Source organism: Myotis myotis, unplaced genomic scaffold, assembly GCF_014108235.1.
Source record: "Myotis myotis isolate mMyoMyo1 unplaced genomic scaffold, mMyoMyo1.p scaffold_m19_p_12, whole genome shotgun sequence".
NCBI lineage: Eukaryota > Metazoa > Chordata > Mammalia > Chiroptera > Vespertilionidae > Myotis > Myotis myotis.
In genome coordinates, this window is record NW_023416316.1 from 22595398 (window position 1) to 22612912 (window position 17515).

General features: G+C 41.4%; 1 protein-coding gene across 1 annotated transcript in view; it reads left to right on the forward strand.

The window, feature by feature from the left end:
* GRIN3A (glutamate ionotropic receptor NMDA type subunit 3A) overlaps positions 1-17515 on the forward strand; it is a 136375-nt gene that overhangs the window by 37758 nt on the left and 81102 nt on the right. Inside the window, exon 2 of the mRNA XM_036330165.1 lies at positions 9085-9689. Coding sequence (XP_036186058.1) covers positions 9085-9689 — 605 coding nt within the window. The remainder of the gene's footprint in view (positions 1-9084; positions 9690-17515) is intronic.

The window sequence follows — 17515 nt, forward strand, 5'->3', positions numbered from 1 at the left end:
GAAACCAGCTGCCTCCCTGTCCCTGGCACATGGTCCTGCCGCCAGGCACAGTGACTGGTGTTGGCATCAGAATGCTGTGGGCATCAGGGAAGGATCAATTATGCCAGCTCACAGAAGTGTGATCATTTTATTAACACCAATAATAATAATAATAAGCTAATATGTACCAATTACTGCATGTCATATATGTGATGAAGCCTCCATGGTTGTCAGATTCTGCCTTCTTCCAGGCTTATCCTACTTTCCCCAACCACCCATGGTCACTTGACAGCCACGTGCAGACTTGGCCTTGCCCCAGTACCCAGTGCTTGTCCAAAATGTAGGCAAGAAGGTTGTGAAGATATTTGCCTCATAATCTAAAACTCAAAAACAAAACCACTAATTCTTTTAGTCTGGCTCAAACTTCAGACCCTATTTCTTGTCCTAGTCTACTGCCTTATACCTACACTTTCCCCCAATATGTGTTCTGGTGCTGATAATAGTACCTCTAGATTGTAAACTCCATGAAAGAAAGGACCACATTGGTCTTATACACTACTTTGGCCTCAGTAGTCAGTATCTAATGCCTGGCACAAAATAGGTACTCAAAATAAGGTTTCAACTCTGTTAAATAAATTGAATGTACCAGTCTAGCCTTTATACTTCAGTCCTCTTAGTGTAATGTTCCTAATATTATTGTCATTATCACTGTCATCACCATCATCATTATAGGGTACCACTTGCTACTTACTCTGTGCAGATGCTTTATATACTTTATGTTATTTAATCCTCATAAACCTTGCAAGGCAGCTAGTGTCATTTTCATTGTAGAGAAGAGGAAAATGAAGCCCTGTGAGGCTAAATGATTTTCACCGAGCCTGCCACACAAACTCAAACAAAGATCTGAGTCTACTTAGAGCAGTGGTTCTCAACCTTCCTAATACAGTTCCTCATGTTGTGGTGACCCCCAACCATAAAATTATTTTCGTTGCCACTTCATAACTGTAATTTTGCTACTGTTATGAATCATAATGTAAATATCTAATATGCAGGATGTATTTAGGCGACCCCTGTGAAAGGGTCGTTCAACCCCCAAAGGGGTTGCGACCCACAGGTTGAGAACCACTGACCTAGAGCCACCATGCTCCTTCCTGTGGCCTTCCATGGGAATTGCAGTGACCTTCTGAACCCTAGACCAAGGTTTTGGGCCTTGTTCCTTGCTGGCAGTTTTTCCTGATGTCAGACGCCCACTTTTCCAATAACTACCTGTCCCTGCTTCACCCTTTCCTGTGTTGGGGCTTTTTGCCTGAGCTGACTCTCTCCTAAGCACAGTATGACTACATATCTTCTGTAGCCACACCCCTTGATCAAAGTTCTCCCTTTCCCAAGGACTGTATACCAGTGACAGTTTTCATCCCCAGAGGTTGCACCTGGGTAGGTATATCTTGTATGAGTGGGCTGGGATATCAGGGCTCGGAGAGTGAGTGGCAGCCAAAGGCTTTCAAAGATACCAAGGGTCAGCCAAGAGAAAGTATAACCATCTAGAACAAAAGGCAGAAGTGGGGTGGAATACAGATAAACTAGTTGAGTATCAATAATTAGATGGGCCCGGCTGGCATGGCTCAGTGGTTGAGCATCTACCTATGAACCAGGAGGTCATGGTTCAGTTCCCTGTCAGGGCACATGCCCAGGTTGTGGGCTCAATTCCAAGTAGGGGGCATGCAGGAGGCAGCCGATCCATGATTCTCTCTCATCATTGATGTTTCTCTCTCTCTCTCCATCTTCCTTCCTCTCTGAAATCAATAAAAAATATTTTTTAAAATAATAATAATAATTAGATGGAACTAGAATGGGAAAAAGGCATGATCAAAAGTACAGTGCAGGAAGCTTGAATGATTGCCACAACTTTTGGAAATAGGCCTGGGGAAAGAAGGATTGAGTTGATTCAAAGGGAATCGCATGCGTGCTCCTACTGTTTCTTCTGCCTGAAGACATGCATCTCAGTATCTGTGGCCTGGCTGGTAATAGGCTTTCACATGTTTTGTTGGATGAATAAATCAGCCATTTCTTTCTTTTTTTTTAAGATAGTGTTAGGCATGCCAACACTCCCCCCTAAGACTGAGTCAGTCTATCACTGTTTGCTCTATTCAGGGAGGTCAAACCAGCCTCCCCAATATTGCTGCAGTGAAATAGACCACACCCACATGATTGGCAATATTATGCCAAGTGTACCATGCAACCAGAGTACTACATTCTAAAGCAGCCGTGGGCAAACTACGGCCCATGGGCCGGATCCGGCCCGTTTGAAATGAATAAAACTAAAAAAAAAAAAGACCATACCCTTTTATGTAATGATGTTTACTTTGAATTTATATTAGTTCACACAAACACTCCATCCATGCTTTTGTTCCGGCCCACCGGTCCAGTTTAAGAACCCATTGTGGTCCTCGAGTCAAAAAGTTTGCCCACCCCTGTTCTAAAGCATCCATTCTATTTTACTACTCTGTTATGTATTGTTTTATAAAAATACTAGAGGCCCGGTGCACGAATTCATGCACCAGTGGGGTCCCTTGACCTGGCCTGTGGGATCGGGCCGAAATCGGCTCTCCGACATCCCCTGAGGGGTCCCGGATTGGGAGAGGACGCAGGCCAGGCCAAGGGACCCCACCGGTGCACGATCGGAACCGGGGAGGGACACAGGAGGTTGGCCAGCCAAGGAGGGGCAACAGGAGGGCTCCAGGGTGTGTCCAGCCCATCTCACTCAGTCCCGATTGGCTGGACTCCAGCAGCAAGCTAACCTACCGGTTGGAGTGTCTGCACCCTGGTGGTTAGTGCACATCATAGCAACTGGTCGACCAGTCAGCTGTCTGCCCCCTGGTGTTCAGTGCATATCATAGCGAGCGGTTGAGCGGCCTTACCATATCATTAGCATATTATGCTTTTATTGGTTGAATGGCCAACCAGTCAACCAGACACTTAGCATATTAGAGTTTTATTATATGGAATCACTCAAAATCCTGAGGGCTATGTCCTGAGATCTTTGTTGACACCCCCATACATATTGGTTGGACACCATTATGGATGATAGTTTCAACCATGAAATTCAGTAGCATCTAAATGAAAAATTGAGTTTTTCCAAATTTTCTTATTCTACCGAACACAAAACAGATGCCATTAATTATACAACTGAATTTCTTTGTTAAATTGCTGTTAATGAAGAATTCAAATCTTTTGATTTCACAAAATTTGCTACAAATGGGAGGGTGAATGAAGAAAAAGGCTGGGAAGCCAGGTGCATGCTGGGCAGCAGGCTGGGCCCCCTCGCTGGTTCCCATATGCCAGCCACACAAGGAATGCCATTCTAACTCATGCCGGGACACATCCTAAAAGTGACTTGATCCATGGGCCTCTAGGATTACTTGCAAATAATTGGAACTATAAATATTAAGTCTACATATGCCAAGGCTTTCATTCACATATTCATATCAAATGGAGGGAGTACTACAGAGGACTGGCCGAAAGCACAGGCTTTCAAGTCCTACAAACTTGGGTTTGGGATCCAGGCTCCCTTTCTTAGTAACTGCAGCCTTGGGAAAATTATTCTTTCTGAGCCTCATTTTGGTCATCTGTTAAAGGAGGCTGGTCACTGCAGCCACCTCCTGAGGCCATTGTGAGGATAAAATAAGGCAATATGCATAAAGCACCCAGGGACATCAGTAGCTAGTATGAGCTTTTCATTTGTATTATTATTAGATTATAATTTCTGGGCAAGATCCATACATTATGTTTGCCTGTATCCTTAATGCAACCCTAAAACTAGTTAATTTCTTTAAAGGCCTGGGCTTCTAAAGGAATAAGCTTTAATTTTCAGAAAAAAATGACTTCTATGTCACATAAGTCAAATGAGGTGTGAGATGAGAAGCAGAAAACTTCCTGCGGCCTCTTGGGCTGAGCAGTAGCTATAGCAGCAGAGAAAGTCGGTTCTAGGCTCCTTAAACAGTTAGCAACAGCAGACTTATGAAAGGAATGGGGTTTCGTCTCTGTTAAAAGGAGTGGAAATATTATGTTCACTTGAGCTTTCTGAGCTTTGGCCTAGAAGGCAAAACCGAATGGGTGTGCTTGCCAGAAAAGAGCAAAGAGAATTTCATCTTTTCTCCATTCTTACAGCAAACCTGGTTTCATTACCTCTTTTCTTCTGCCAAGGGAATATCTCAAAGCTCTCTGGCAGGTTCTTCACTGCAGCCAATCCTGTTTTTGAAACTTCTACTGATCCAGAAAATAGCTTAATCTGTACTCTCAGGGACAACAAAAATTGATGGGGGATCTCCAGCAGTTGGCACCAAAAATTCCTTAACTTAGTGAAGTGACACTAGAACTGGAAAGAGGCTTGGGGATGGGGGGGGGGGGGGGGGGTACTCTGCTATAAACATAATATCTGCCAAATGAATGGTCTCTCCCAGCCTGAGACAGAGTGGCTGTTTTCCTAGTAAAGAGTTTGTGTAATTGGTATTTTTAAAACACACCTATTTCAGGGACCATTGTTTGAAAAGAGACAAGACGCAGCGGTTCTCAACCTGTGGGTCGCGTCCCCTGAAAATACATCCTGCATATCAGATATTTACATTATGATTCATAACAGTAGCAAAATTACAGTTATGAAGTAGCAATGAAAATAATTTTATGGTTGGGGGTCACCACAACATGAGGAACTGTATTAAAGGGTCGTGGCATTAGAAAGGTTGAGAACCACTGGCAAGAGAAGGAAAAAGAACAATCGCAAAGAGAAAAGTTGTCCCCCAGTCAGTCACTTTAGCAAGCACTTCCAATGCAACGCCTTAACTCAAGCAGATTGTAGCAGCCACCACCACCGACCCTCCATGTGCCAGGCACTTTCCATGTGTTTATTTCCTTCTCATATTTAATTCTCGAAGTGAATTCGTCTCGTTTTGAAGATGAAGAATTTTACTCCAAAATACTAAATGACTTGTAGAAGACCACAGAGCTCCTAAATGATGCAGCCAGAATTTAAGCATATGTTGCCTTACTTTGGTTAAATATGTATGTTTTTTAAATCCTTATATGTTTAGCTATATATAGTGAATAATCATTTTTATATGCTTCTTTTTTTTTAAAGTCTCAGAGAATGCCTATATAGTGAGACACTTGCATCCACCTACCCCTACTAATCATAATTATTGAACTTTTCCTAGAACAGTCTTCCCCCTTTTCCAGTTTTTTCCTGAAAATTAAATCTTACTCCTTTAAAAGCCCAGGCATTTAAAGAAATTAACTGTTTTTAGGGTTGCATTAAGGATGCAGGAAAACATAATACATGGACTTTGTCCAGAAATTATAATCTAATAATAATAGAAATGAAAAGCTCATAATAGCTACTGATGTCCCTGGTGCTTTATGTATATTGCCTTATTTTATCCAAACAGTGGCCTCAGGAGGTGGCTGCAGTGACCAGCCTCCTTTAACAGATGACCAAAATGAGGCTCAGAAAGAATAATTTTCCCAAGGTTGCAGTTACTAAGAAAGGGAGCCTGGATCCCAAACCCAAGTTTGTAGGACTTGAAAGCCTGTGCTTTTGGCCAGTCCTCTGTACTGCTCCCTCCACTTGGTAAGAGCATGTGAAGGAGAGCCTTGGCATCTGTAGACTTCATATTTGCAAGTAATCCTAAAGGTCAAGTCACTTTAAGACGTATCCGCGCATGGATTAGAATGGCATGCCTGTGTGGCTGGCACATGGGAGCAGTGAGGGGGCCCCTTCTCGGCCAGCAGTGAGGGGGCCCCTTCTCGGCCAGCTTGCATCTGGCAAGAAGAGAACATTTTCATCCCTGTATCCATTAGAGCTTGCTCCTCACATACTGTTTAATGAATCCCTTCATGGAAAGTGTATGATGGGCCTTTGTTGCAACTGGGGACAAAATACCAGATCTAAAAGTTCTGCTAGGAATGGTCTTCTTCTTAGTCTTTCAGGGAAGAGATTATGATCATAGCCCAGGACTTGAAGCCAAGAAAAAAAGAATCCTGTTTGACAAATACTCTCACGTTGAATAAGAATTGTGCTGGAAGAAGTGGTTGAGATATATTTCTTTTCCTTAAGAAGCTTCCAATCTAGTGTGATAAGATATACACATAACCAAATAGCTACACTATGGTGTGAAGAGTTCTGTAATAAAGGGTCGGACATGACACAGACATGAGATGATTAATTCTGTTGGTCAGCAGTTAGAGGAACCATCCAACAAAAACCCAGTTCACCACTGCCGGAAATCAACAGGGCAAAAATAGTGTGAGACAAAAAAGTAAGAGATCCTCAGCAGCAGCAACAGAAACAGTCATAAACACTACATAAACTAGTTTCTGGAAATCTGCATGGAAAAGCTGAGTTTTAAAGGATGACGATGAATCCAGGCAAATGCATTTCTAGGTGGTGAGATGGGGTATCATACTTGTGTAGGCATGGAAAGCTCACTCTGACACAAGAGAACTACACTGTCCGCTGTGACTTGTCTTGGTGTGCATATTTGGAGTATTGGAGGTTAAAGACTAGGAACGGCCTCCTAAGCCATACTATTGATTTTGAAATGGGTCCTATGGGTGATTCAGAGGTTGTGGTGCAGAAGAATGATATGGTCATATTCATGTTTTAGAAAGAAAACTGGCAACAGAATAGGGAGCTGAAGCCAAGAAAACAGTTGGGAATAGTTTGTTTCTGCCACCTAAAAACGGAGCTTGCCTTCCCGTGCTCTTTGCTTCTGGAAGAGGATTAAGGCAAAGGAAGAAATAAAAAGGAAGAAGGAAAGAAAGAAAGCTAAAAGAGGAAGACAGAAAAAACTCTCTGGAGCAATTGATATGAACAGTAGTAGGAGGGAGGAAGCAAAGCTTTCATTCCTCTCTTATCTCAAGATCTTCCAGGGCTCCCCCAGCCTGGAAACCAAACTACCTACTGGATACTATCTCCTGGTTTTTGACACCTTTCTCTTTTTTGCCTCTCATATCTAATCTTGTCATTAGATTTTAATTTGAAAAAACACACACACACACTTTTCCCATCCCCCTTTCTATCATTGCCAGCACTGGCTTCCAGTGTAACAGCATTTAATCACGATCCTAGAGGGCTCAGTTTCCCTCTCCCCGTGGACTGCAGCCAATAGCTGGTCCCCTAAATGCTCTCCTTTTATTATTACAAGCCCTGCCACAGCTTAATTTGGAAGGACGGTCAAATTCTCAAAATAAGTTCTAAGATTCAGTCCTACCTATTGTGCTCATTTACTGCCTTTGGTCATAGTTTGTCTCCCATAAATCCCTTTGGAATACTCACTCCTTATTCTACACATATCAAATGCTATTTCTTGTGACTTTTTTTTTTTTTTTTTTTTTTTTTTTTTTTGTGGGTAAGGAAAGGCCACACTTCCTTTTGTTCAAGGGCTTGAAACTTTGCTGAGAACGTCCTCCTCATTTCTCTACTGATATTATTGACTTGAATGTTGGACAGTTTCTCAGAAATAGATCAATAGTATGATCGTTCCCAGTGGGAACATACTTAGTTCAGTGCGGCCAATATATATTGTGCACCTAATACATATAAGGATTTGTGCTGAACATTCTTAGGATGTCAATATGAAATGATAAATGTGTCAAATGTCTGTTCTTGGGAAGAACACCTTAATAAGTTTATTCATTAGAGGACTATTTCCACTTATTTGATTAGTAATTTGTGACTTTTCAAATATGATATTCTTCCTTCATGGAATTGGTGAGTTCCATAAGTAGATGAAATTGTGATGGAAGCTACATAAGCACACATTTCACAGCAAGAATCCATTCTCGGTAGATACAGAAATGTAAGCAAGCCTTCAATATTGAACTTAATCTTAGTGTATAAATTGTTAATTATGCCATATGTCTTATTCTGATCAGGCTGCTAGAATACAGACCGGGTGGCTTGTAAACAACAGAAATGTATTTCTCAGTTCTGGAGGCTGGATGTGCAAGATCACAGTGCCAGCATGGTTGGGTGAGGGCCATCTCTTGGGTCACAGGCAGCCAACATCTCACTGGGCCCTCACATGGAGGAAGGGGAAAGGAAGGTCTCTCGAGCCTCTCAGGAGGGTTCATGTGGGTTCCGTTCTCATGACCTAATCACTTTCCTGGGCATTAGTATTTCAACATATGAACTTGGGGCGAACACAAACATTCAGACCATAGCACCATGAATATTAGAAGTGCCTTCCTCAGTGGCTAGAAGTCTCAGAAACTATGATGCATCCATTTCCCACACCATCTTATATAATAAAACCCCAATATGCCAATCAACCGTAAGGCGGAACAGCAGTTGCTATGACGCGCACTGACCACCAGGGGGCAGATGCTTAACACAGGAGCTGTTCCCTGGTGGTCAGTACGCTTGGGGGGGGGGGGGGGGGAGAGCGCTGCTCAGCCAGAAGCTGGGCTGCAGGCGGGCGGTAAGGAATGAGGGAGCCCCAGCCTGTGAGAGGGTTGTCTGACAACCAGCTTAGGCCTGATCACCCTAAGCCAGCAGGCGGACATTCCCCAAGGGGTCCTGGATTGCGAGAGGCAGCAGGCCAGGCTGAGGAACTCCCCTCTCCCTTCCCCCCAGTGCACAAATGTCATGCACAGGTCTGTAGTCCTTATATAAGTACCTGCTATTAATTTTAAAGGAAAGCAGATGTAATTTTTTCAACTATGTCACCTGAGAGGAAAACTTAACAAACAGGTTAATAACAGTAATAATTAGAAATGGGATGCATAAAGGGCACAGTCTGTTAGGAAGTAGACAGGCCTAATAAAAATTAAAGACCAAATGTATATATGGTTGTGTCACCCCAATAGTGACACTAAGAACCATCTGATAATCTTAGCAAACATTATGAGGAAATCAGTTGTAAGGACTCAATAATCCCATTAGATAGGAAACATAGTTTTCCAAATTATGGGAATTTTATCCCAGATGTGCATTTAAATATTATAGGGGGAAATAATGAGGATTAAGCCTCACTAGAAAGCAGAAGCACCCTATGTTATAATCCTTGGCCAACACTTTCTAATTGTTCTTTTTCATATCTTTAAATACAGAATCCCCTTCACCTACAGCTGAGTTTAGAAAATTCATTAAGTTCTGATGCTGATGTCACTGTCTCAATCCTGACCATGAACAACTGGTACAATTTTAGCTTGTTGCTGTGCCAGGAAGACTGGAACATCACCGACTTCCTCCTCCTCACCCAGGATAACGCCAGGTTCCACCTCGGCTCTGTCATCAACATCACCACCAACCTCTCCTCCACCGAGGACCTCCTCAGCTTCCTGCAGGTCCAGCTGGAGAGCATTAAGAACAGCACGCCCACAGTGGTGATGTTCGGCTGCCACATGGACAGTATCCGGCGGATTTTCGAGATTACCACCCAGTTTTGGGTAATGCCCTCTGAGCTTCGTTGGGTGCTGGGGGACTCACAGAATGTCGAGGAACTGAGGACAGAAGGTCTTCCCTTAGGGCTCATCGCTCATGGGAAAACAACACAGTCGGTCTTTGAGTACTATGTGCAAGATGCCATGGAATTGGTCGCAAGAGCTGTAGCCTCAGCCACCATGATCCAGCCAGAACTTGCTCTCATTCCCAGCACAATGAACTGCATGGATGTGGAAACTGCAAACCTCACATCAGGACAATATCTGTCAAGGTAGGAAGCAAGGCCTGGGTTACATCCCCATGCACCAGGCTGGGACAGGAAGTAAAATTTCCCTGTCTGTCTCCTTTGCAAAAATCTTGATTCTGAGAAACTTCAAGCTCTAATAATATTTCTGGTTACATGAGGCTAGTATTTCATGATCTGTCATCTGGAATTTGATCTGTAGACTTTTAGCATATGGTGTGTAGTGGGGAACACTCTGTCCTACTTTTGAACCCTGACTTGGTACCTCTCTAGCTGTATGTCCTTGGCAAGTTATTTAACAACTCTGAGCCTCAGTTTGCTAATTGATAAACTGGGGTAATATTGAATAGCTTAATATAATAATAAAGATACCTTGAAATTATATATGAAAAGTACCTAACATGATGCTCAGCTCATAGAAATGCACAAAAATGTTTCTGTCCCTGCCCACACTTTCCCCTATCAACAGACCTGGACAAAAATTTAGTCAAGCAGGAAACGGACTTTTCTCTCCTCCCAGGTGCTTGAGACAGTATGCGTAGGGGTTACAGGCATAGAACCTGGAACCAGACTCTGAACTTGAATTTGGCTCTGCCACTTGTGTGACTTGGTCAAGTTACCTTACTTCTCTGTGCTCTGGTTTCCTTATTCACTAATGTAATCAGTAGATACTACTATCCATGGAAACATTGTGATGGATACATACGTAGGTAGGTACATACATACATACATACATAGAAAAAGAACAAACTAAGAGTTCCTACAAGAGTATTACACACACACACACACACACACACACACACACACACATATATATATATGTTTCATTGTGTGTCTGAGCGACTGAGACTGAGGGAATATACCTAAATCTATAATATATATAGATTAGGTATATTATATAGATTTAGGTATATAGATTTAGGTATATTTCCTCTCCAGTTCCTCAGTCTGGCTCAGAAGCTAAAATGAAAAAGCCCATTTAAATGAAACAGTAACCCATTTTATAGAAATGGTTCTCATGATCCCCCAAAAGGAGAGTATCCTTAGAGGTTACTTTATAAGGGCCTAGATTTTTTTCTGAAGAGGATCACCTATGATCAGAGAAGCCACATCATAGTACTACTGGTCTTTCAGAGGAAAAGGCTTAGCTCTAGGCTTGAGCCCATTTTTAGGCAATCCTCCTAGTACAGAGACTCTGACCATATTGAGAAACACAAGACAACCTCATAGTGTCTTACCTTTTAGAAAGACATGATGGTTTGATGAAAGATCAGGAGGGCCTATGCATTTTACATTTAATTTTACACATGTGGATTGAGCACCTAATATGTGCAAGGCAACATGCTAAATGCCATGTGTATGGCAGAGTTTAAGTACAACCTATATACTTCCTAAAGAAGATTGTTAATGAAATGAAAAAATTATTTATTAGGAACCTCTTAATGATAAAAGTAGGTATTCTACCATAGTCTGATCTTTTCATTTTCTCATATTGTATTTGAAATTCCACAAGATAAATTTTATGAATATTTTTATTTTATAGATTCTGTCCAGATTTAATCTACTATTTTTGAACTAGTACATAAGCGAGGCTCAGATTTTTATCTAGCATAAGAAATATTCACCCTTATAACAAAAATATAAGCAAAGTTTTTATTTATAATTCAGAATAGTCATTGTTTTGAAAGGACAGTTGTAAATAGCAGGCAGGAAAAACCACTTGTGAAAACTACATTAAGTTATTTAGCATCTTTCTGTCTCATGTACAATGGAGAGCCCAAGAAAAATGACTCTGTTTGGATCCTAAAAATGTTTAAAAACTACAGGGAGAAATATTTATTGACATGGGTTATAACATATACCTCGAGGAGTTATTTTATCAAGACCATACTGATCTTTCTGGCTTCTCCAGATTAAATTTATATGGAGTTATGTCTCCTTCCGTAAGGAGCCCATGCACTTCGTACATGAAATGATGTACGAATCATCACTGTTGGCCTGTGTCTGATTTATGAGCCAAAATATGAATTTTATTAAGTAGAAATATTACCCAGCTTAGTTTAATACCTAGCATATAGCAATCACTTAATATGCATTTATTGAAATTGATACAGAAAGAAGGAGCCCTGGCCGGTTTCCTAAGTGGTTAGAGCATTGGCCCTCAGGCCAAAGGTCCACGGGTTTGATTCCCGGTCAAGGGCACCTACCTGAGTTGCAGGTTCAATCCCCGGCCCCAACCAGGGTGTGTGCAGGAGGCAACCAATCGATGTATCTCTCTCTCACATTGATGTTTCTCTCTCTTTCTCTCCCCCCCACTCTCTCTCTTTCAGTTTCTCTAAAAACTAATGAGGGGAAAATATCCTTGAGTGAGGATTAACAATAAACACACAAATAAATAAGAAGGAAAAGACATTTTCTATTATGTTTACACCCTACGTCAATTGTAGCTGTAGAAGAAAAACAAGTGGTTGATAGATATACAAGATTTTGTCTAAATTAAAAATAGTTGTTTTTTAACTTACCTAGATACCATCTAGTTTTCTTCTGTCACTTTTCTTTTAATGAAATGTTAGGTTAGTGAATCATCTTTGTTCATGTGGCTATTTCCACAAACTATAAAAGCTCTAAAAGAAGATTGTAAGGTTTGGAGTCTGACTGCAATTCAAATGTATAAGGATCAGTGACAGTATCCTCACCTCCATGGGTGTGTTTGAGAACGAGCTCAGAGAACTTCAGGAAATATGCCCGGGACTTCCTAAACTCCTTGGGAATGCCATCAAAGAGAAAGATTCAAGGTGTTCAGGAAAAGGTCACGGGAAGTGGGCACAACCCTGGATAAAGTCTGCCTTAAGCTATAAAACATCTGTGGGTTTTTCATCATTCTTTTTTATGTTGCCAAATACAGTCTTTTCTAAAGTCACCTCTGCGTGCAGTAATTTTCTTAATTGTTCCCGAATTTTGTGACGTTGACCCCACTTCCTGGCTGCGTAATGAAAGCCACGAGGATAATGAGCCATGAAGAACAAGTGTCTGCGTTACGTAAGCTTTCATGTCTCACACAGTCATTTTCAGTTTGGGCTGACAGAATTGTTAACAGTTTTAAATGTTAATGAAATCACCAAAAGCAGGGCTTTTCCAGCATAGCCTTTTTGGACTAGGAAAATCACTTCTCATGGCAGACTACATAGATATAATTACAGGTCTAAAGCATTTTACTCTTCCTGGGTCTCCACAGGCCAGAGCAAGTGTCCATCACAACTAACTGTAGCTAAAACCACTTGGGAGCGGGGGGAGCCTTGTTCTTAGCATGATCTTTAACAATTTATTTGCAAGTTGTTTTATTAAATGTTAACAATTTAACGCCATGAAATCTGATACATTACTTGGTAATGGCTTCATAAATATGTAAGCATGGATGTTTGGGGCAGCCAGTGAGTATTTGTTGAACTAGGGTGAGGTAGACAAAATGAAGAATTGCCTGCAGCCATTTTGGAGCTGACAGCCTAGTGTAGTGGTCAGCAAACCGCGGCTCGCGAGCCACATGTGGCTGGCAAGCCGCAGTTTGCTGATCACGGGTGCATGAGGTTGAAAACTAAATGGTTATAAAACAAAGGATACATGATTCTTAAAAATAGAGGTATGTTCAGATACACAGAGGAGAAAGTAATTAACTCTTTTCTGAGGCTTGGTGATGAGGGAGAAACACTGTTTGGAGCAAATTCACAGACGATGCAAATTCACTGAGACCCGAAAGAGAAATTGAATACAGTTGGAGCATACATTGCATATGAAGAGGATTTGATGTGATTTTGGAAAAGTAGTTAATTTGATAGCATGCCACACAGGGCTTTTACGCCAAGCTAAGAAATTTGAATTTTATATGCATACTGGATTTCACTTGAAAAGCAGAACATTAGCCATAACATATTATAAAATCATAATCCTGTAACAAATTAATCAAACGCGGTAATATAGCATGAAAACCTTGCAAGTCATTTTTAAAAACTATTAGGATATAAGTTTCTGTATAACTGAAAATTGGTTTTAACCTTGCCCATATTTATTGCTTTGTTGCATTCTAAACACAAGACTCTGGTGAAAACAAATAGGATTTGGGGGACTTACCTGCTGATCCTAGGGTTAGGATTTGTCCGTGTTTACCTGAAAACCTGGGTCCTAGTGAATCTATTATTCCTGGGTTACACACAGCCTGGTCAAAGGCAATTAAACTTTAAGAATTCTAAGAGTCTCCACACTGATACACACCTTGTTTCCCTTGGCCTAAGAAATCGCTGATCCTTTGGCTAATTAATCATAGTCCTGATAGTTATTCAGTTTTCTATGTAGAATATGGAATCTTGCCTTTTTTAAAAAACATTTTTATTATTGATTTCAGAGAGAGGAAGGGAAAGGGGGAGAGAGATAGAAACATCAGTGATGAGAGAGAATCATTGATTGGCTGCCTCCTGCACTCCCCTTACCCAGCCATGTGCCCTGACTGGGAATTGAACTGTGACCTCCTAGTTCAGTGATGGTGAACCTTTTGAGCTCGGCATGTCAGCATTTTGAAAAACCCTAACTTAACTCTGGTGCCGTGTCACATATAGAAATTTTTTGATATTTGCAACCATAGTAAAACAAAGACTTATATTTTTGATATTTATTTTATATATTTAAATGCCATTTAACAAAGAAAAATCAACCAAAAAAATGAGTTCGCCTGTCACCTCTGACATGCGTGTCATAGGTTCGCCATCACTGTCCTAGTTCATGGGTTGATGCTCAACCAGTGAGCCACACCAGCCGGGCTTGCCTTTCTTCTTTGGACAGGTTCTACAGTTCAGTTCTGTTCGAAGTATGTAATGATTAACTTATTCATTCACAGACGTTTGTTGAAGCTTACATATAGGAGGCTAGGCCCTTGGCTAATGCAGGAGACACAAAGAATAGAAGACAGAGACTCTGCTGTCAGGAAGCTTACAACCTTGTTTATTTTCCAACCAGGAGAGGATATGCTCCTCCTCTTACCTATAATTTTTATCCTTTTTTCTTTTCCACCTAGCTCCTTGCTGATTATTCTTCAATGGAACAACACCCACTCTATAGTGATTATCCTTCAGTATTAGCTGGCGTTGTTGGGCCCCCTCCTCAGTTATCCCTGAAAAACAGTCCGACATGCTAAAGATTCTTTCTTCTCAAGCTGTGTTCATTTTTATGTTTATACTAGAGGCCCAGTGGACGAAATTCATGCACCCGGGGGTAGGGGAGGAGTCCCTCAGCCCGGCCTGCGCCCTCTCACAATCCAGGAGCCCTCAGAGGATGTCCCACTGCCATGGAGGCAAGAGAGGCTCCTGCCACCGCCACTGCGCTCGCCAGCCCTGAGCCCGACTTCTGGCTAAGTGGCACTCCCCCTGTGGGAGCACACTGACCACCAGGGGGCAGCTTCTGCATTGAGCATCTGCCCCCTGGTGGTCAGTGCGTGTCATAGCGACCAGTCATTCGCTGTTTGGTGGATTTGCATATTAACCTTTTATTATATGGGATGGGCAAGCAGTACCAAGATTCACTGGCTTTTCATTAATTATCGATGTTGCTTCGTTTATTGATTCTGCACATACTATTCAGAACCTATTATGTGCCAGGTATTGTGAGGCACTAAGAAGCTTCAGAAAGAAAAAAGACTAAAACAAATATCCATTCCAAAACCACAAGGGTATAAATTGGTGATGGTTCCCATTTTATTCCTGGATATTAGAAGAGTTCCAGGAGAACCTGAGGCTGCTTGATGTGATTCTAACTGGGAGTATTTCCATCCACCTTTACAATCATTTGCTGGCATTGTGACCCCGCCAAAATTGTCTAATCTCTGTGAAGCTTTAACTTCCTGAACTATAAGGCTCTCTACTTTGAAAAGTTAAGTGGTATGCCTAAGATCATTCAGCGAGAGTATGTTATCAGGGGAGATTTATCAGTTCATCTAAATCCAAGTTCCAGGCTCGCTCAGAATTAATATAAACTTTCCTTAATTGGTATCTCATTGCTTTATAGTATTTCAGCCAAAAGCTATATAAATCAGGAGGCATGATTACCCATGTATAAGCATTCTTGTCCTAAGGACCTCTATCGAGCCAAACTAGTTAGCCTATATGTTCGACAGGTACTGAAAAGAAATGCATTTGCATTGAACGTGGAAGTCAGGGGTTGAGTACTGGTAACATTGGTTCCTTGGATCCCATTGCTGTGGGGTGACCTACTTTGTCCAGCTATTCCTTCCACATTAGCTTCTCTGCCAGGGCTACCGAGGAGTCAGTACCTCTAGAAAACACATGTGTTGGTGTTATGAATCTTAGAGACCAGCCCTTAAGATCTGTTTCCAGGTATTTTCAATAGGAACTCCTATCACTGGACTAATTTGGCTTAAATCCTTTAAATTTTCCCTTCCTTCTCCATCACTTAAATCATATCAAGAGCTGAGTCTGAAATTTTCTCTAATTCTTGGGGGCCTCAAATGAGGAGCAATAAAAAAAATGTGTATTTCCTCAGGATCCTATTTTGATGAATACAGCTTAAATTTGCTTAATCTAGCACCCAGCAGGTTTTAAACTGTGGAATGTTTCCAACTTAGGAGAGCTTCCAAGCTTTTATTTGCCTGAAAGGTAATTATGTTCTCTGTTGACATTTTTACTTTGTGTGCATCTACTATAAAATTTGGGGAGAAAAAAAAAGAAGCAAAATTGGAAATATGTCAAAAAGAGGTATGAAGATATAGTGGGCAGTACTGCCTCTCTGCCCTGAGTTCCAGATCTGTCTCTTGGGCTCACTTCAGTGTGCAGACCCTGTAACCCTTCACATGGATGCTTGACTGGTAAATACTGCATAATGTCCTGTTGCCAGGGCTATGCTAAGGGAAGGGATGGCAGCACCTGGGCTAGTGCTGGGGCCAAAGCTAGAGAGCTAGGATGAATGAAGTTGGAGTTTTCCACAAAGCGTCCAGGAGCAGTCCAAGGGGTGGGCATAGGCCACAGTTATGTGGAACAGTGGAGGTTCATACCAAAAAACAAAGGGAAAGGAAAAGCAATCTAAAGGCACAGAGCAGATCTAACTACCATGTGGGAGAAAAACAGAACAAAAGCGCCAGCTTGCCACTGTGCCATGTGTCTGAAATCAGAAAGAAGAGAATGCTGGGCCCATGTGTCTGATCAGACATAGTGACCCCCCTCACATAGAAACGCAGCTGAAATTTTAGATTAAACTATGACCCAATCACATCGTTAGCATTTTCTCCTCTTGGGGAAAAAAGGCAAGAAAAACCAGTCTCCTACCCCTTCCTTTCATTTGTAAGTAACTGATTTTTGCAGATATTGGCAAAACAGATCCAAATGTTTCATATATATGTACATTTAATATGTTATTAAATTACTGTTGTCCATTAACTGTTAAAAATCTATTTTAAAAGATGAACTTTGTAAGTTGCTTTAATAGATAATGCAATCAATGATTACAATATATGGGGCCCTTTGCTCTGAAGATTGAAATTTAACAATTTCTATTTCCAATTAAATTCCTTATCATCAGAGAGATTTCCCAATGAACTACTTTCTATTATTGATACTATCCATTCATTATTCAGAGGGAAGTGAATTGGAATTGTAATGCTTGGAACAATCTATGAATTGCAAATACAAACACTTCCTAGTAGGCAGAGCCCTGTTCTTCTGGCAAAGTGATGAAGAGGTCTCTTTAAGAGATGTGTGTCTGACTTGTGCTGAAGACATGTGTTCAACTGCATTTGCCCCACAGGTATTATCGAGCAGTTACTCTGGCCAAGCCCTGTGTGTTGCCTAAGCTCTAAA